Source organism: Mytilus edulis, chromosome 1 (assembly GCF_963676685.1).
Source record: "Mytilus edulis chromosome 1, xbMytEdul2.2, whole genome shotgun sequence".
In the NCBI taxonomy this organism is placed as follows: Eukaryota; Metazoa; Mollusca; class Bivalvia; order Mytilida; family Mytilidae; genus Mytilus; species Mytilus edulis.
Window position 1 is genome coordinate 85,957,392 of NC_092344.1, and position 22,680 is coordinate 85,980,071.

Sequence of the window (22,680 nt, forward strand, 5' to 3'; positions counted from 1 at the left end):
AAAACAAACTTACAACGCCATGGCTAAAAAATAAACAGATAATAGTACCCAAGATACAACAATGAAAACTAAAGACTAACCAACACGAACCCCACCAAAATCTGGGGGTCATCTCAGGTGCTCCGGAAGGGTAAGTAGATCCTGCTCCATATGCAACGATAAAAATACTTGTAAAACTCAGTTTAAAAGGGTTTATTTACCAGATCAATACTAACACAAAAACCAAAGGTTAAAGACACAAGTTACTTAATGTTAGTTAAAAGCCCATGTCACACAATGTATGCTGTTAAATCTTGTTCCAAATAAAAGAATTGTTCTGGACAGATTATCGCTTTCCAAGTGAGGACGGATTCTTCGCTTTGTTCGTTACTAAATCAGTTTTCCCTTGCGCTCATTTCATTACTAAATTTGTGATTACGACTGAGATTGTTTAATATGACAACAAATTTCCTTGAAATCTTAAATTTGATTACTTACAACTTTTCAGTAAACGGAATTCCTTTGGTATTTGTAAAGTATAGTTATTGATTGGCATTATCCAATGACCTTAACTATACTACGACTGCTAATTAGTGATGAATTGGGAACGTCATCGCTATATGTTAGACAGAATTTTCTAACTGAATGTTGTTGCAGAGGATCGTATGCTTAGCAAAAGAGGTATGGCTTTTATTTTAAAAGATATCTTTAACAACTGCATCGTTTAAAAAAAAGCAGAAGCGATAATGTGTTTTAAATAAGTTATTATGTATCATGTTTTATAACTGTATATTCGACTTATTTTCATAATTTTTTTCCGAAACTAACCTTTATTTTCAAGAACAAAGACGACTATTATTTAGTTCTTTATAACTTTGCTATGTTTGCATTATAATTTACAGTCAATATTGATAGACTTTTTATTTTTAGTCTTGTGGCGAAACGGCTTATTTTTTTTCTTATGGTAAAAGTCGATAAGATAAAATCTACAGCATTTTCTTATTTCTATGTTGTGTTATGTATATTGTTGTTTGTCTTATCGTCTTTTTTTTTTTTGTCAGGACGAATTTAGTTTTCTTTTTCGACTGTACGTTTGAGTGTCCATTTTGTATCTTTAGTCTCTCTAAGGAACATGCATTTAAACGTAAATTTATTAAAAAAAAGAATTTTATGTTAATCCAAAACAAATGATGTCTTTTTTTTAATATTGATAATTAAATTTTCTTCCTTTTTTCTCATGAAAAATTACAATAACAATTTATTAGAATTATTAGAAGTATTAACTCCGACATTATACTACATGTAGGAGGCAAAATTAGTTCTCTACAAAGTGGAAGATTGACAGTTACATAAATTGTATCTTGTTATCACTTCTGTAGAGATTTGACAGGTGTCAGTGGGAATACATAGCTTGACTCTAGATTGTGTGACTCTCATAGGCATAACATTCTGCTTGGCCATGAACTTTCTTTGCTCTGAACATTTAATGACGTTTTCAATCAGAAAAAAAATCGTAATTCACTTTGTCCTGCAATCGATTGTTAAGATATCCGGTCTACAATAAAAGATGTTCATTTTTACAAGTACATAGATATAAAACGATCTTGTATGGGTGGCAACATTCCTTTTGCGCCAATTACTGTTTTTCAGGGGTATCATTTGCGCCAATTTTTTTTTTTTCTCAAATGTATCAATTGCGCCAGTTTTCGGAACTCATTTGCGCCAATTTACCTGAACACATATTGATCGTACATATTAAAGATAACACAGTCTATGTACAGAGAGAGAAGATAACTGTACCCTGCCCAACCAAAAAGTTCAGTAGAGTTTCAAGAAATTTTAAGTGAGGTAGAGTGATCACAAATAAAAAAAAAAAGAGTTTGTTTTAGCAAATAATATTGAAAGTGGCATTGTTATTCTCGGTTGGGAAGCTAACTTGAAATTTCTTTTTATGCGGGGCAGAAGATGTTTTTGCTGATGGAACATTCAAGTGTTGTCCTAAGTATTTCCAGCAATTGTATACAATACATGGATTCAGGAATGGACATTTAATTTATACTCCACTTTTAGATTGCCTTTGGCCTTCCAAATCAGGAAACTGCAATAGAAAAATGTTTCCAGCTGAAGGACGCCTCCGGGTGCGGGAATTTCTCGCTACATTGAAGACCTGTTGGTGACCCTCTGCTGTTGCTTTTTATTTGGTCGGGTTGTTGTCTCTTTGACACATTCCCCATTTCCATTCTCAATTTTATTTCTTTGTTTATGCCCGCGTCACACTGTCCCGATTTTTATATACGATGGACACCCGAATGCGAAAATTGTAAGTTCGTACGAAGTTGGTCCCGATCTCGTTAAAATACCAAAAGGTGACAGAAGAAAGTACGATGAATAACGAAGTCTATACGATGGTGCCGAAATTATATACGATAGCAAAAGATGGACATACGAAGGTTAACCGAAGACGGGTATTTAAGCTTCATATCTCAGCCGAAGACTACACGATGGATCACGAAGGCTACACGATGGATTACGAAGGCTTCACTATGGATTACGAAGGCTACACGATGGATTACGATGATGGCGCGATGGCCATACGATGTCTAAAAGATACGAACAGAATTTCGACAACATATCGTTTCTGTTCAAGTCTGCCATGCATGGCGGGAAATCGATCTTTTTGTCTAATTCTTATAAAACTTAGTTTATTATCCCCTCGCCTACTACATGTAAGTTGTGTGTATATAAAATTGTTATTGACACTCTAGACCCAAAATGCTCAAAACTTGGTATGGTGTTACTTGTTAAGAATATCTTAAGCGCTATTGACTTTAAAGTTCAAAGGTCGAGGTCACAGTGGCAGTTGTAATACAAGGCAATATCACCCTTGTGGACACTCTAAAACCAATATGCTTCAAAAGATTTTAACCACATTTGGTATATTGTTCCTCCTTGTAATGATCTGACATTTTTTACGTTCAAGGCCAAAGGTCAAGGTCATGCAGATGGACTTGTTTTTCTCCTTGAAATAGCATAATACACAGGAATTGGTTGCTCATTTTTTTACCTGCTGGTTATAAAGACAATATTAAAGGTATATTTCCAGTTACTGAATGTTTTGGTTGATTTCTAGAAAAATAGTTTATGTATCAAATATGCATATTCAATTTACCATTTTCTGCATGTGTATATACTAGTGTTGTCAAATCGTACACTTTTACCTAACCGGTTACTCGGATAATCGTTCGACCGATTAACCGGTTAACCGGTAGTTTACGTTGGTTTTTGAAAGCCTTATCAATAGTACCATACGCATAGATATAAGATGTGGTATGAGTGTCAATTTGATAACCTTTCATCCAACTCCTAAATTTAAGCTTTTAGAATTGAAGTTTGTTCTTTGGCATTATAAAGCTTGCCTGTTAGGATTCCTGGCGAAGTTTGACTTTTAATAATCAATTACACCGTATCAACTATAGCGTTTGTACCAACTTCAGATTGAAAAATAAAACCTTCTTGATCTCGTAGAATTCAATATGTCTGAAACCGATCATTCTTTCCTTTTCTCTTGTTGTCTCCGAAAATAATGTGGAGTGTTTCAATTTGAAATGATTAATTATAAAAATGAAGATGTGGTATGATTGCCAATGAGAAATTCTCCACAAGAGACCAAGATGACACTGACATTAACAACTATAAGTCACCATACGATCTGTTTCTTTGCTTTTTTTGCTTATTTCTTTAAGCATGTTACTCGTACTATCACGTATACATTGAGTACATTCACATTGGTTTGCATTTCACAATTTTTGAGTTAGTATTTCGTTTAGAGTAAGACTAAGTCTTGCACTACGGAGGTTGCACATTTAGATGTAGGTTTACACAATATTGGATCAACAATGAAATAATGAAGTGATTATTAAAATTTAATCGCATTACTGATTTTAAGTTACTGTTAAAAAAACATGTATACTAATTATGTTTCTTTAAGACCTTGCCCGAGTTCTAATTAATTTTATGTTTTTAGGATTAACAATAGCAATCAATATACTGTACAATTGATCTGTCAAATTAATTACCACGATGACAATTTTTAAATAAAACTTAACTATTTAATGATTTCAATATAAATTTATATAAAATCTACCAAAATTGAAAAAAAAATCCGGTTAACCGGTTAGCGTTTTTAGTATTCGGTATTCGGTCGTTCGACCGGTTAACCGGTTAACCGTGAAACCGTTGACAACACTAGTATATACAAATATAGTGTCCATATTTGTCCCCAATATGTTACATACGAGGGGATGCCACGCTCGGCATTGCCTTGTTTGAACTGTAAAATGTGTGCACTAGTCTGAATAATCACCCATAATTATGCCCATGTTTACTGATTTATCTTAAAGGTAAGGTAATGGGTTCGTTGATCCCTTTTATTCAAAAAGAGCTCTTTCCAGGAGAATATCATAATAATATAGACAAAAGGAAGGATGTGGGGAAAGCAACAAATGCGGCAAATATGACATATAGAAAACAAAATGGTTATGGAGTTAACATTCGTGTGACAACAACTCAGACGATACATAAAAAAATCAGAATAATGAAGAAAAAGTTGGTTTCCCTAATATGAGGCAGGCATTACCTGTAAATGGGGACGAAGTCTGTATGAATTATTTTTTTGTAACTTACATTTTTATATTTGTTAAGAAAAAGAAACGGAAATACCGTAACGTTTCCGATTTTGGTTCTGTTGTTAGGGATTTTAGTTATGACGTTATTTAAGTTATGACGTCATATGCAATGTAAACAAAGAAACGCTATCATCAGGTAACGTTTTTTCATATCAAGGAATTATTAAAAATGAAATTGGTATTGCGCGTTCCTTCCTATTTTATACTAGACTGATAAATATATATTTTACTCAAAGTTTCATATAAACGAGACCGGAAAAAGGAAGTACATTGTACATTTCTGCGCAGGTCCGGGATTTCAAAACATGACATAAAAAAAATTGAACGATTTTGAGTTCATTAGTACAATGAAAAATTCGGGAAATTTTCCCGAATTTTTTTTTTATTGAATTTTCTACTGTTATTGGGGACTTCGTCCCCATATAAACATGTACCTGCAGTGTTGGTGTACGAGGCGCGTTTATGATTTTCATTATGTTACTTGATATGGAAAATTGACAAAAATAATATTTTATTTGTAAAAGTAAATCCTGAGCCTGTAATAGCTGCTCTTCTTGTTCCATTTGAATTAATAGAAACAACGCTGTCGCCTTTCTTGTTCTCATAGAATCATATGATATGAGCTCCATGTTTTGTGAACGTCTTTCTTAACTGTCATATTAGACTGACCGGTGCATATCGCGCATGGCACTTTAAATGTATTTTAACGCGAAAATTAACTTACATTTAGTTGGATTTATTGCCGTCGTAGTTCCATCTTGTCGCCTTCGTACTTTTATTCGATGGCAACAGGACGGGATTACGAGGTCTTCACGAAGTCGTGTTGCCATCGTAAGACCTTCGGGTATCTTCGTGATTCATTCGTGTAGACATCGTAATGTCAAAACTGCCCGATGGAAACGATGGAAACACGAATGCAATACGATGTGCAAAGATGCATTCCCGGTGACATTACGATAGTGAGGATGGTGATACGAACTCAATACGAACCCTCAACATCGGACGCACCTTCGGGGATTTTTTAACATGTTAAAAAATTTAGAACCCTTCCCGAAGTTGTCCCCGAAGGCTAGAAAAAGTGGCCGATGGTTCTACGATGGTTAAAGATGGCACTACGAATAGCCCGATCTTGATACGATCAGTCCCGATTTTGAAAATTTCCATTATCGTGTTGCCATCGGCGTAAAAATCGGGACAGTGTGACGCGGGCATTAAGGAATGTTTTTCTTTAAATTGGCGCAATTGTATTTTTTTTTTTTTTTGGCGCAAATCATACCATGTAATTTTGTAATTTTTAAACAGTTGGCGCAAACGTAGCATTAGAGAAAAAAAGTTGTGACGCAAAAGGACGTATTTTTGGCGCAAACGAATCTCTCCCGTATGAGTGCCAATGTGACAACTCTCCATACAGTCCTGATATTCTACTTCAGCATTATGGAAGCGGAAATGATAACGTTATTGTTTACGTAAAGGTTGTTTTATGTCCTTTCCACATTCCACATTTAACCATGTCGATTTTTATAAAACAAACAAAAAACAAAAAACTATTACCACTATGTGGAATGATAAATAACGAAAGGTTAAAGTGTCCGGTTAAAATTTCAGGATATTAAAAGAAAAAATATATATGTCAGATTAACGAGCCTATATTATCGTCAATATTTATAAAAGCTCGTACAAAGAATTATATGCAGTTCAGATGTATTGTATGTTTATAATTATTTCTGTATGATTGCCAAGGAAACGGCTATCCGAAAAAAGACAAATTGCAAAAGGATATAAATAAATACAGCTCACGGATGTTTTTACAGTCCTTATAAAATAGGGGCGAAAGATACCAGAGGAAAAGTCAATCTCATAAATCGAAAATAAACTGACAACGCCATGGCGAAAAAATGAAAAAAAGACAGTATCACGACACAAATCTAAAGACTGTTATACTTTTCGTTGTTTATTACAAAAAGGTTTGATAGTACAAGTAATGTTTTCTGGTAGGTTATTTGTTTAGACTCGTATATGATTAATTTGGTTTGGTCATGATTTTTTTTGTTCTGAACATTGACTGACGTTTTCACCGAAACAAAATCAGATCACCTTTTCCTGCATTCCGCCATCTTTTGTATAAATATCCAGTTAACAATAAAATTTTATGTTTGTACAAATAAAATGATTGCCAGTAAAGACGACGATCCATCAAAGTTCAAATGAAGTGAATGTAAGCAATGTGTAAGGCAATCGTACGATTATAATTAAATTTTTAATCCTATGAAAAAAGAAGAAGTGGTATGATTGCAAATAATACAACTCTCCACAAGAGACCAAATGACACAGGAATTAAAAATTATAGGTCACCGTACGGCCTTCAACAATGAACAAAGCCCATACCGCAAAGTCGGATATATATAGAAAAACCCGAAATGACAAAATTTAAAACAATTCAAACGAGAAAACTAACGGCTTACTGATATACAAAATAATGTACAAAAAACAAATATGTAACACAACAACAAACGACAACAACGGACCTACATGCTCCTGACTGAATGTGGCGGGATTGAACATGTTAGTGGGCACCCAACCCTCTCCTTACAGTGGGAATATGGTGTAATAATACAACATGAGAACAGACTAAAAAAAGTTCAAAAATGCTCAACTCATCAAATGGATACAAATAAAAATACATCTAACAAAAACACAGAGTGAACGTTGGAGTGTACTTGTACATCCAAGCAACAAACTAGCATTCCTTATCTATTTGAAATGTATTTTTTTTATTTCGAGTTATTGACAAAAATTAATACCAGTGTAAACCATTATTAATTTGTTTTATACAATTAATATACAGGCACTAGTCTCAGACAAAAAAATCTTATATACCATGTTATATTAAGGTATATAAGATTTTTTTGTCTGAGACTAGTGCCTGTGAATTAATACAGTTTTGTGGTAATGTTTCCAATGAATTTTCCTTGTAATATTCGTTTAAAGTTATGCAGGACGATATAGTTACATCCTTTTAGCACAAATCTTAAAATTCTTGTTTGTTTAGCTTCGTTATTACTACTCATTAAATTTGCCAGTTGGTTGTTCATTAAGACTCTTATACATAAATCCAAGTTTCTCAATAACAAGAAAGTAATTGTTGCGTATGTAGCAAGTCTATTTTGTCCATGAACCATATTACTGTCAGATAGTTTACCACTTCAGCTCCATGTTTACATTTACCACTTCAGCTCCATGTTTACAAACAAGATTTTGATCCTATTCTATAATTGTAATATATATATATATATATATATATCACTGATTTTTTTTTAATCAACTCTGTGCTTGTTTATGACAATTTGCCATATACTATGTATTAATATATTTTTTTTGAAAATAAGTATAGGTCAATATCAAAGTAGCCAAATGTCTATAAATATGCATAATGTTTATGAATTTTTTCGCCGGTTTGGTTAATTCACTGCTTGTGCCGATGAAAACCACCATTGCATCGTATTAATATTTTTGTGCAGATTTTTATAGATAGCGATAAACATTACTACTAATTAATGACAACTATCGCATGTTTATTCATGTGAATAACTACCTGCTTGCATTATTATACTCAAACTGAATTATACTGACCTGCCGACTACATTGATTCGCGTTAAATTTCGTCATAATTTACTTTGTTATATAGATATAAAGGATTTCATAGTAAAATTTTAGACCAATGAAGATAGAATATCAGGTTTTCTGTATGTTTTTCTTCGCTATAACGTTTGTCTGCTTTTCTGTTTTCTATTGAAAGCTTCGGCATATTCTCAACAATTTTCTCAAATTTATAAGTTGCGACTTCACCATAGTCACTAGTACCGAGTTTAGGTCGTTGAAATTATTTGTGGAATAGGATAACTTTATTTCTTAGAAAAGCGTTTTGACACATTTTACATAACATGATCTATATTATGATAAGACGATAATTGTCTTTGCAGCATTTTCCCTGTCTTCCACAGTTTCATATGAACAGATCTTAATTTAACGCAGTGTCTCAGAAAAAAAATAAGCTCAAGTCTTTGTAGATTAAAATTGTCTTTTTTGTGGTCTATACATCCCAGTTATTTGATTGTTTGACAGATTGAGAAGATTCAGAATTTGATATATTATGTCGAGTTTTCTTTTAATTTCAGAAACTGTTCTATTTTTCTTTTTATCTGTATTTTGATTATGTCGTGTATTGATATCAACAAATCGACGATTTGCATTGTTTATCTCTTATTTTGACACTTTGAACATTGAGACAAACTACAACACAGAATTCACACGCAGAAAACATATTCTTGATTATTAACAATAATCGATTATCTATTCCTTAGAATCGGAAAACATTCAATGCAACGAGAATCCATTCGTCATTATTGTGTGTGAAGTGATGGAAATGAATTGTGCTATTCAAAAGTATTTTTTTTTCGCATCCGAGATAATATAGCGATATTTCACCAATAAAGTTTTTTTAGTAGATAAATGCATATGACATCAAAATCATAAATAAAAATTTGTAAAGCCATTTGAAAAAAATATTATTCTTGACTATTAAAAGATGTTGGTTTCCCCCATATGAAATAGATGGGGAAATTGAATGTTAAACTAAGAAAATATATTTGAAATAACAGAATTTCAATTAACAATGCATTGGTTAGTGATCGCCTCTTCGAGAAATTTGTTGTTTGTTAAAAAATATTTCTGGAAGTGTATTTGAGATAATATATAAGGATGCTAGGGGGAATATCCAATGTATAGTCTGTGAATAAGACAAAGGAGTTCCAAAATATAAAAGTAAAAAGCTCAAATTAAGAAAATAGTAGTATACCTGTGTTCAAAGGTCATAAATCGATTGAGAGCAAACAAGTTCGGGTTAAAAACTAAAACCAAGGGGAAAACATAGGAACAACAGGAACACTGAAGTGCAACAAAAACAAACGCCAACATACATAGAAACGAACTATTTGATAACAACTGTCATATGCCACACCTAGTACAGGACATTGTAAGAAAAATGGTGGGTTGAATCTGGGTTAAATGCTAACCAAACCTCCCGCTTTATGACAATGTTAGAAAAAAATATCGCTGAAATGAAAACACTACGTGACAGAAATACACACAGGAACAATCGTCACAGAGAAAGCACAATCTAATAATGCAAAAGGCGACACAATATTCAGAACAACAACGAACATATTGCATCAACGACAAATACCACAGGATGTAAAAAAAAACTGAACTTACATGCAATCTCGAAATTTATACAATTGTTTATACAAAACTCGTTCTAGGAATTTTCATGATAATGATGTTTTGAAAGGGCAAATTTATAATAATTTGGACTACAAACGACCAGACATAACAAATTATCAAACCGAAACCACAAAAGAAACATCAAAAATGATCACTAGTTCATGAATGTTGTATTTACAAAATACATAGACACGTCGTTTAGCAATGCAAATTCACTTTGCAGAATCTTCTTATTTGATATATTAATTCTAGTTCTGATCATGCATGACATATTTGCCACTGAGTGCTCAGCAAACATCAACCAATCTTCCTAAAATTTTCTACAAGATAACTGTAAGTATAAAAAAGAGGTGTTATGATTGCCAATGAGACAACTATCCACCAAGTAAAAATGAAGTGAATGTAATTAAGAAATAATTCATGGAAGCCATAGATTTGTTGGAAATTTACACATGGCCTGGGCCGTGATATTCGAATTTTATCCTGAGCGTTAGCGAGGGATAAAATTAACGAATATCACGGCCCAGGCCATGTGTAAATTTACAACAAATCTATGGCTTCCATGAATTATTTCGATTCTTATAGGACAAATACGATCATTAAAAAACTGAAGCGATGATGGGTATACCGTGTGTGTGGCTGTTCTATTTTACCCACTGTTCGATAACAAATCTAATAAACCTGCATGAATGATTTCTTAACTAACCGTTAGAAAAAAATGTGATTACTTTTTTTACTTCTCAGTAAACCCAACATTTGCAATTTTAGATTTGCATTTTTTATCGTAAGCTACCGTCAAATTCACTGTTGACATGTTGTAACCAAGGAGCCGCCATGTTGACTTGCTGAAATCAGTAAATGTGCGAATATTGCAATAGAACAGAAAACAAGCAACACCTACCTCAATACTTTATTTTAATGCAATTGTATCCGAGTTTAGAAGGTAAACGCAATAGAAAAACCTTCAGCTTTGACGTTTTCATTCGTTTGACGATTCTATGACGTCATGTTTTGAAATGACGTTAATGCGCCAAAATCATTACTGGAATTTCGCGGAATTTTAATTTATTTTGTTTTTGTCCATTTTTCCGTTCTCTAATGTGTAAATTCTTTTTGTTATGCATCATAATCAGAATAAATGTTCTATATTGTTTTATTCAATTGTATAAATGTTAACACAGCGAAATCCACAACCGTTTACACATAGGTTACGCTACATGTGGATTTACGTGGGAGGCATATTTAAACAGCCATTTGTGTACATCTTGGAGTCTGCGCTAAGTATAGATATATCGAGAATTTTATCACGGTGTTGTTTACAAAGCGAAAGAAGCACGTCATATTAGAATCATGTATAGTTAATGGCAACCATATGGCCTTCAACAATGAGAAAAATCCATACCGTATAGCCTGCTATCCAAGGCCCCGACATGAAAACTATGAATTAGTTCAATTGAGAAAACTAACGGTCTAATTTTAAACAAAATAATTTACGAAAAACAAGTATGACAGACGTGAACCAATGACAACCACTGAACTATAGTTCCTTACTTTGGAATAAATAATGTGCGGGGTTAACATGTTTGTAAGTGCTAAATTTTCCCGCTAACACGGAACTGTGGTGTTATATATAAACAAACTATAAAAATCAGACCAATGCAAAGCAGAAAAAAAATCTCTCGAACCCACATACCGGACGTGGCAGGTTATTTATAAATCCCTAACAACAAGAAATACACAAAGTACAGATCTGAGAGTAATTGCAGTTTCTGGCAGCTAGAGTAAGGTCAATAAAAGCTATTAAATAACAAAAATATGAATTTAGAACTAAAGAACTGTAAAGACGCCATAAATAATCAGAGAAAAACATGACGCCGCTAAGACTATTTTGGTTTCTTTTTTTACAGGTATATTGTGCTATTTCGTAAATATAAATTACCTAAATAAACAGTTTTATGATAGATTCTTACGTTTATAACAAATTCATATCGAATGGACGATCACATCTTTATTTAAACTCACTGATTATAAATTCCACCACACTAAACTTGCAGACATCACATATCATGTTATATCATTAGGGGAAAAGAATCTGTTCAATACTATCAAACATTTTTTTAAATATAACACTACGGTTTGAGGAATAGTAAGATATTATTTTTTTTCCATTAAAAAAGTTCTCGTTACCATTTTTAGATAATCAAAACATGAAACTCCTAATAATTATTGATTAATAAAGATAATTAATTGAAATTTAATCAAATTCGAATGAATGAATGAACGTTAAACAAGAGCATTTTTTCAGTTCGCTATAGCGTGATGCCTCATTGCCGAAAAGGATAAAATTAATGAACGGATTTTAAAAGTAATGAAATAAAACAAGACAGGTATTACAAGTAGATCATAAAATTCTTAACCTTATGCAGCACAACAGTTTATTCGCTGTTATTGGAGTATTTTTCTGTCTTTTAGATTTTGATGTAGTAATATTTTTTTATTTATTTATTTTTTACTGTCCTTCGAAATATGGTTTTTCTATTGCGTGTGTATTCTTCCTCTGTGTAAGCATATTACTGTACAAAATATGCCATTAAGTGCTACTTGTTTTAGTAAAGTGAGGTCCAAATTTTATATATTTGCTCAAAATTCGGATTTGTGGACGTATTTTTCCTTCCGTCAGAAATTGGCACACATAATGTTCTTACGTAATCAAACCAAATGGCATTTTTAAAAAAGAGGGGTCCATGAACTCGTTTTCAAGTTAGATAAGTTTGAATGATAAAAATCAGTCGAAAACTGAATCTTTTCTCAATAAGTCATAGTTTGACGTCGCGAAAATAACAATTTACGTTATACCGCAGTCCCACTTGGCCACAATCGCAGCCGAAGTTCGTATAACGGTCGTGGTGAGGTCTCCAAGATCGTGATGAGCGTGGCCAACTTTGAACATGTTCAAAACAATCGTGGTGCTGTCGTGGCGAAATCAGGTCGCATTAGAAGCGTAGCGAGAGCGCACTAAGGTCGTGGTAAGATCGCAAAGGTCACTGTACCATCGTAGCGAGAGCGTGGCGAAAGCGTTATTCCATTCGGAGAGACCTACAGCGACGTTATTGCGACCATCACGTTTTCATCGAGACCCAACTACGCTTCCACTACGACTATAACACGTTTACAACAGCTGTTCAAGACCATAGTACGATTCTAGAACGCCCTTGCCGTCCTCATCACGCTTTTCTTACGACCTGACTACGTTAATACAACGACCATTATTCTCATTGTCATTTTCACATAAAATTTATTATATATCTTCAGGTTTTGATTTTCTGTATGTAGTTCTTGTCCATTTTCTCTAACTGCTCACCCATGCTTCTCGTTTATATAGATTAGACCGTTGGTTTTCCTGTTTGAATGGTTTTACACTAGTTATTTTGGGGCCCTTTATAACTTGCTGTTCGATGTGAGCCCAGGCTCCGTGTTGAAGGCCGTACCTTGGCCTATAATGGTTTACTTTTATGAATTGATACTTGGATGGAGAGTTGTCTCATTGCCACTCATACCACATCTTCCTATATCTATTGACACATTCGTGTCATCTCTGCTATCGTTCACTAAAATATCGTCATTTGAGCTTTATGGACCAGCAAAATGTGTGCCAATGAGAACACTGTCCATCCAAGTAACTATGCATGTATAAAAAGTTAACAATATCTTAAATAGAGTGACATGATGTTCGACTATAAATAGCATGTTGGGGAAAATTAAAATCTTCGTAAGAATATTATTAAGAACATCTATCCTAAAATTGCATTAGTACTAAAAGGATTACATTACATGCATGTTCCATAATCCGTAATTTTGATTGGCTAACAACAATCACGAGGAAGTTTGATATCATATTTAAGATTCAACAGCTATGACTTATCGTGATATCCGTGACAATGTTAAAATATATTGAAAAACAAACGAGACGCTTGAAATGACTCTTAGTTTCCTTGTTGTTACATGAAAACATAATTAAAATGAATCGAATGATTCTTTAATAATTTCATAGGGTCGTAAAAGCGTTGATCGTGCGCACTTTTTCAAATATAAAGCGGAATGTGCTTCGGTCAGTGCTTTTACATACAGTCCTATAATTTTTTTTTTTTAATCTATTCAAGTCCTAAAATAAAGAAAATATGTCGTTTGATGTTCAAAATTAGGGACGACATCAAAAGTTCAATGTAGGATAAAAAAAAATCTTAATTTACATAGTTTTTTCATTGACCAACTACCCCCCTCCTAACATATAATGACCAATAAGGATATATGTAAAATCGATGTCAATTAAACAAAAATTGCAACAATGTTTACCCCCACCCCAAACTATTTGAAACAAGTTTGTTATCCTTCATTGATCTTTTGATGTCGTCCCTTACCCATATAAGTTTAAAGGAAATCAATAACAAAAGGCTGATAAATATGTCCCATTGATACCAAGTATTACCTAAATGAGACAATACATTGTGTATGGTTTTATTTCGAGCAATGGTGGATAGTGCTTATAAATCGAAATAATGAAAATTGTCGCTGCTACTAAAAGAGAAAAAATAAAAAACTATTGATAACACAATCTGAAGTATCAAATACTTCCAACGGTGACTTAGTAATATCTTTGAGCAAGTTCTTACTGTATTTAGTGTAATTGGTGGAGGTTGTTCCAGACTCGTGCAAAGAACGCACAGAAAATTTTGGCATACACGTTTTTCTTGATAATGCTGTTAAAATATTTGGCTTGATGACTCAATTGGCTTATACATGTAACAACAAGGCTCTCAAATGAAAACAATTTGATATGAAGACAATCTTTTGTTTTAGTTTTTTTTTTGAAATTTAAAACATGAGGCATTTGCCTCATTTGCCTCAATGTAGTTACGGCCCTGAAATAACAAACCTATTGATACAATTCAGGTAAAATAACAACCCTAAAGCATTGTAATCGACCGTCAATATCAAATTAAAGAAATTTAATTAAGTTCCATCCAAAATATTTGTTTATGTGTTTGTGACTAGTCGTAATAAACCTTTTCCTTGACTTTTCAAAAAAAATCCCAGTTTGATGCCCGTTACTTAAAAAAATTCTACCCGTTACATGTTGATCTAATACATAAGTGATAAAGTTTACAAATGGAAATAAATAAATTTGGTGTATTAACTGTCTTCTGATTGGTTAAAATTATTAGTTTTGTTTTCAATGTTGTCAATTTTTATGGCGACACGCTCACTCTGTCGCTGTGTATTCATACGCCAACATGTGTGTACGTTGTTATTGTTAATATAAATAATATAAAAAGTTCTTTAAGCCTTCTGTTTGATAGAAATTTATTTATGATTAATGGCAATAATTTATTTTGATTTTATTAAACCATAAAACTAATTTTTGACTCTTCACATTTTACATAATCCGCGAATTCAATGTGAAGAGTCAAAAATTAGTTTGATGGTTCAATAAATTTAAAATAGATAATAGCCATTCATTAAATAAAGGCAGATTTCATCAAATATAAGACAAACAATAAAGAGTTGCATGTTTGTCAAGAAAAGATAAAGACTTACAACTCACTGTTATGTATGGTGAATTTCGTGATATCAAGGTATCTGAACTATCTACCAAGTATTGATATGAATATTTAAATTCCTATGACTATGTAAACATTTTACTTCATTTGCAATTTTTTCTCGTTCCAGTTACCGAAGTAATGCCAGCAGGACCTGTTAAACGTAGAATACTTATTTGTGGTGGTGGTAATGGAGCACACTGTTTATCTGCTCTAGCAGCGTCTCGCGAGAATTTGGACGTCAATGTTTTAACACTGTTTCAAGACGAGGCTGAGAGATGGACAAAACTTTTGGAAGACAATGATTTAAAAATCTCTGTGACTTACAACGATGGCACCGAATCCGAAATTCTTTCCAAACCATCGATTATCACAAAAGATCCTGCAAAAGCTGTGGAAGGAGTTGACATAGTTTTCCTTGTCGTCCCAGCCTTCGCTCATGCACAATATTTCACAACTATAACACCTTATCTACAGCCAAATACGTTAATAATTGGGTTACCAGGTCAGGCAGGATTCGAGTTTCAATGCAGGAGTATGCTAGGCAAAAAGGCAAGTACCTGTACTATTGCGTCACTTGAATCCTTACCATGGGCATGCCGAATATTAGAGTTTGGAAAGCATGTACAAATTCTTGGTTTTAAAGAATCACTAGGAATGTCCTTTTTAACTGGTAGCGAATGTAATCTTTCATTTCCAGTCGTAGAAACAGTTCAGGAAGTTCTTGGAGAAAAGCCACACATTCAAGTTATTGAAAATTATATTGCAGTAAACTTAATGGCAAAATCAATTATTCATCCGCCATTGTTATACGGTAAGTGGGGAGACTGGGACGGAACTCCAGTACCCGAAAAACCTTTGTTTTATCAAGGTATTGACGAAATTCAGGCAGAACTATTGTCCAAAGTCAGTGATGAAGTACTAGCAACAGCAAAAGAACTTGCGAAATTAAGAAACGGATGTGATATGTCAGAAGTAATTCATATCTTTGACTGGTACAAAATTTATTACAAAGACCAGGTAGCGGACAAAAGTTCTTTAATGATGGCAATGCGAACAAATAAAGCATATGATGGACTTGTTCATCCAATGACTCCCACAGAGGATGGGAAATTTGTTCCCGATTTTAACTACCGTTATACATCAGAAGATGTACCGTTCGGTCTTGTAGTAATGAAGGGGATTGCTGAAATTGCAGGAGTTGAAACACCAACAATTGACAAAATCATTGCATGGGCACAGACAAAGCTCGACAAAGAATACATTGTTGGTTCAAAACTTACTGGGAAAGATATAGCTTCTGCAAGAGCTCCTCAATCCTATGGCTTGCATACTATAGATGAACTTTTTAACATGTAATGTTGTTAGATTTAATTCCTTTTTCGGAATATGATTAAGCTGAGGAAAATGCTTCCTATGTCTATTTTAAAGGCAAATGCATAAATAAAATTCTTTGTTATTTTCTCATTTGTATTGAATCCTATCACAATCAAAGTCTTCCATGATGGCCGAGTGATCTAAGTAGTTTAACTAGATGCTGGTCATTTTTTAGACGAATTTTGTTGGTTTTCTCCGGACACTCCGGCTCCCTCAAACATCAAAAACTGACCGCCGCGATATGGTCGCCAGTGCTGCAATTGAATAGACACCAGCAATCAAAGTCTTCTAGAACTACTAGATGCATAATCGAAACCCTAGTTCAATGGCCCATCATCCAAAATGTTAATAGGCGGGGTTTCAATCAGAAATGCCTAAAACAGAAATCTTTAATTGCAATTAAAAAGTTCTCGAAACAAAACAAGACAGTTAAATAACCATAGGAAATGTTAATCTCTTTTATTTGAAAGTTTATAAGAAAAAAAGAGACTCGACCTGTTTCCACCATTTTCCATATTAAAAGTGGTTGGTATAACAATTTGTACATCAAAATCGTATCTCCTAACAGACTTATAAGTATTATATAATGCTCTCCGCGTAAATAACATCACAAGAAAGACAACACGTTTGTGTTTTTGTTCATTCTGTCTTGATTTTGGTTTTTAGGAGTCTGTTTGTGTTCTTTCCATTTGCATATTTGTAAACTTTTGCTTCGCTTCCAAATACCAAATATCAAGTCATTCATTTTTTTTCATATATTCAGCAGTTAATACTGAGAAAAGTGTGACGGAAATATCAACGAGTCGAGCAGACGGACAAGATGATTGCAATCATATAGCGTTTGTTATTGATATTTAAACTTGAAATTAGATCTTATTATTTTTAACACAACTTGAATACTTGTAACCAAAATGTTGTTCACATCGTTGGAAAAAAATCTTGTCAATGTGAGTTAGGGGGCAATCATCAGATTTTCTTATGGAGATAAGAAGATTTTGAAATTAAATTAACTAGCTTGATAAGAGCTGAAAAAAACCTTTTCCCAGGACAGGATTAAAATAAATATTTTGCAAAACAAAAGTGAAGGATTCTTTTCTGCACAAAAATAAAAAGGTATACCTCCCCACCCTTTCCTGCCCTTGTAATTGGTAAATGGTCTTTATAATGACGTATCTTGCATCTACATTTTAGACTTTAAAATAAAACATGGTCGAAATGTATCGATTTTCGATAAAACTTTTTTATACTATTAAAAGTACACTTTTTTTTAATTCCATTATAAACTAGAGATTCATTCTGATTCCAGTGATATCTAGTTTTATACAAGTATCTTCATCAATCAGTCCACCACTAAGGGTCACTTATGCATGGTCCCTCAAAATACGACGTCATAGAAAAAACTGTTGATTGCACCCTGTGTGGAACTTTTCCTATGGTTGGACCATGTGATTATGTGACATTTTTGTGACATTTATTGACATTTTATTTGCATTGATTTATATTGTTGTTAATTGTTTTCAACACATCTATACATCTATTTTAAATAGTTCTTTTCACAAATGTTAATTTCTTTAATATTTGTCCTAAAGGGGAGGATGGTGTAATAGATGTGCTTTGATGTGCCTGATTAATTCCCCTCAATTTGGACAGATTAATTATTTAGTATTTAAATGTTTATTTTAAGTTAAATTTGATTTAAATATAGTAGGATAAAAGTAAAGAATGTTAATTTAACTGTTTTAGTATTTAACTTTTGATGTTTTTATAATGCTTTGAGAATATTCATTTATTCAACTTTTCTTCAGTACCTTTTCTGTTAAGGTTACCCTGATTAATGACAAATTTAGAATATCATTTGATAATGAGTCGGAGTCGGCCTTGCACAGGCCTCCAAATACTTGCCGGACTGTATCAGTCCACTTGAGTCTTAGAGTTAGCCACCACTTCGGTGCAGTCGCCAAAGTTAGTCACCCCTTATTGGTGCAAGTTTTACCACCTTAAATAACACAACGCGAAGCAAATTTACTGTACTTTTAAGACTAACTCTGGGAACACTTTATTTTCATTTTACTTTTGAAATAACTCGAGATCTATTTTTGAACTCCTCTAAGAAAGTTTTCTGACTCCTGTTTATTTTCGACTTTGTTCAATACATGCAATTATTGTACATTTGTGAATAAAATATAGTTTCATTTGATTTATTGTCTATTGTTCAGCCATAATCTGATATCAGGTATCCCGATGGTCGAATAGGGGCGAAGTACTGGCCACTACACGTCCCGGGAGGTGTCGTCACCGACCCCCACCCCCCTTCCGTTACAATTATAGTAAGAAAGAAAAAACAATTCCAATTACCAGTAACAAGGTTAGGCCCTAACAATAAAGATTACAACTATTTGCTACCCCCTGGTGCTGCTGAAGATAATATTACACGTACACATAAATAGTGATATGCGCATTGTATTGGCCGGACAAATAGTCCTGGTACTAATCGTCCGGCTAGCCGGACAAATAGCAACTGCCAAATATATTATTTACATTCATTTTGCTGTTAAAATGTTAAGTCCGTTATTTGCAATTGAATTGTATGAATTGGGTGCAAAACATATAAACAGATTTTTTAAAAACTAAATATTTATATATATAAAAGAAATTAAACATATATAACTTGTATGAAGTCTTGACAAGGATAAAATCACAGAACAGTTCGCTATGTTAATAGTTGCAGGTAAAAACACCTGGATCACAAAAGTAGTGACAATAGAAGGTGAAAACAAGAGAAAATCATCATACTGATTGAATTAATTTAAAGATTTTGATTAGACCAAAGACTGTAATTTCCACCGTAAAACAGGTCAATCATCAAAATTGAAACACTAGTTCTTAATAGTAAAGTACCAATCTATTCAAGAACTGTGCAAATTTTTTTAATCAGTTTAACGCCTTTTTATACACAAGACAAGCTAGGAATATAATTTTATTGCTAAACTACAAAAACATATTTACTAATACAATATACAATTATATACAATACTTTTTTTCGCGTACGGCTGTCTCAGCAATTTAGCGTGCATGGTCACTTTATCCGATTTTTTTGAAAAACAAATAGAAATAGTGTAGTTGTAGGCAAACTGCGGTTTGCTTGCAAACATAACTTTAAAGTAGTCAGTTCAGCTGGTTAGTGTCCAGTGTCTAATCTAGTTTAAAGCTACTACAGAAACACTATATTATGCACTATCTGCTCTCCTGGTTCCAAAGCATGTGATTGATAAGCATCTGAACTGTGATTCAGATAAGTAGCCAAAGATATAGTAGAAAGCCAGAGAGAGCCGATCTGCGAAACAATTAGCATAAGCCTTTGTCTGAGCTTTCTTGCCAGAAAATATTGGCAAGACGTATGCTAAAGTTAGGATGTAAGTGACCACTCAATACCCCGTAAATTTGTGATTTGAGTGAAAACTCGAAATGACCCACATGATCTAACAGTATGAAAACATTAGCATTCAACTGAGACAACAATTATAACAATGAAAGAAAAAAGAATATAATAATATTTAGATATCTATATATAAAAATACACTAGATAAACCATATGACATGCTAATAATGTGTAACAGTAAAATCTATCGGTGGTGGAGGGGAGGAAGGTGGTTAACAAAAAGAATGGCGATGCCTTCAACGTAAACAAAGAAAATTTATAAATAGTTTTCACGTGCTAAAAATAATTGAATGTAGATAATGCAATGGGGAACGGTAAGGGGCAAATCGTCTTTTGTATAAACCTGAATTATATTCATAATTCTCATTTTATACACAAGACAAGCTAGGAATATAATTGTATTGCTAAACTACAAAAACATATTAACTACTACAATATACAATTATATACAATACTTTTTTGGCGTACGGCTGTCTCAGCAATTTAGCGTGCATGGTCACTTTATCCGAATTTTTTGAAAAACAAATAGAAATAGTGTAGTTGTAGGCAAACTGCGGTTTGCTTGCAAACATAACTTTAAAGAAGCCAGATCGGCTGGTTAGTGTCCAGTGTCTAATCTAGTTTAAAGCTACTACTGAAACACTATATTATGCACTATCCGCTCTCCTGGTTCCAAAGCATGTGATTGATAAGCATCTGAACTGTGATTCAGATAAGTAGCCAAAGATATAGTAGAAAGCCAGAGAGAGCCGATCTGCGAAACAATTAGCATAAGCCTTTGTCTGAGCTTTCTAGACAGAAAATATTGGCAAGACTTATGCTAAAGTTAGGATGTAAGTGACCACTGAATACCCCGTAAATTTGCGATTTACGTGAAAACTCGAAATGACCCCAAAAAACAGATGTTGAATATTTTGATTAGGCTGATGAGACAGATGGACCCCAAATTGAAGGAAGTATGAAAAATAAGATTATGATAACTATGAAATATAGTAGCCGATTAAAGTGTTATTGGAACCAAAAACAAGAATAGCATATAAGAAGTTCTTTGACTGAAATTGTTCTCGATGTTGTCAGTAATTTCATATTCATAATATTCAGTTTTAAAGTAAGAATATGTAACAAATTCGAAATATAACTCATTAAGGGTAATAACTAGTCTTAACACGTAGTATAGTTTAAAAATAAAAAGCATATGAATTTAACAATCTGAAGTATATACACGATCATACTACGCTATCATGATGCTCAAAATAGAATATATTCAATTCATATCAGGAAAAGTACACCACTTTTAGTTGAGTAACATATTATATAACTATGGATTGTTAAGCACCAATGATGAGTATCTTCAAGCTCATAGAAAGGGGATTACTGTGTCCCGTCATAGCATGCAGATATGTTTCTAATGTCCATGTTAATCAAATTGAAATTTCATTAAATAGAATGTAGTCTACATGTATTTGACAAGAAAACACTCATTCTAAACAGTGGATTATTATGCCACTGTAGAATCGCGCACATATTTTCCGTGAACTCTACAAAGAAAACAGTTGAATAGTAAAACTAGACTAATCGGATATCAAAGCTAGCTGGGCTTGCTTAATCGTGGATTTTGGAGTATGAATATATCTGGTATAGCATTCGAAACTCCAACGACCTAAAATCTTGATTAGGTGATCTTCAATTTTTGATGCAACTGATGTTGCCGCTCCTATTCGGAAGCTGTGTCCGTTGTAATTAAATAGATTGAGTCCGATAATTTCCAAAATGGATCGAACATGATTGATGAAAAACGTACGTGTTAGAGCCTCTCCATTTTCCATAACAAAGAGCGGACTATAGTTGCAAGCTATGCTGAATCTAGATCTTCTAACATCGAGGTATCTAATCAACGATTTGACCGCGCACACAGAAGTATTGTTTTTGAAAAGATAAATATTTACTCCACTTCTGAAAGGGTCTGTTTTAGACCTCTTTAAATGTAAGATTGCGTAATCCTCCTCGAAAGTGATGTCTTCTATACATAGATTGCAAGATGCATCGAAGTCCGTGTTGACGGTTAATTTACCGCAGCGGAGAAATCCGAAGTAAGCAACGACACAAGCTGCCTCAATAAGTACAGTTACAAATGGCGAAAATATTCCCTTATGAAGCGCTGTTATCATATTTCTTATTATATCATAAGTTAGCGGTAATCTTTTTTCGGGAACTCTTTACTTCTTATTTTTTTAATACCCCTGTAAATTGTTTCTAACCTAAGCAGTTTTGAAGAGCAACAGTCACTGAATAAACACTGTACTCCGGATTGAAGATATATATA

General features: G+C 33.4%; 1 protein-coding gene across 1 annotated transcript; it reads left to right on the plus strand.

Annotated features, from left to right (window-relative positions):
* Positions 1-536: 536 nt before the first annotated feature.
* LOC139493381 (opine dehydrogenase-like) lies at positions 537-17,005 on the plus strand. Its single transcript, XM_071281754.1, has 2 exons — positions 537-660; positions 15,672-17,005. Exons 1-2 carry the CDS (start codon positions 645-647, stop codon positions 16,898-16,900), a joined length of 1,245 nt encoding a protein of 414 aa, XP_071137855.1. The 5' UTR covers positions 537-644; the 3' UTR covers positions 16,901-17,005.
* The last annotated feature ends 5,675 nt before the right edge of the window (positions 17,006-22,680 follow it).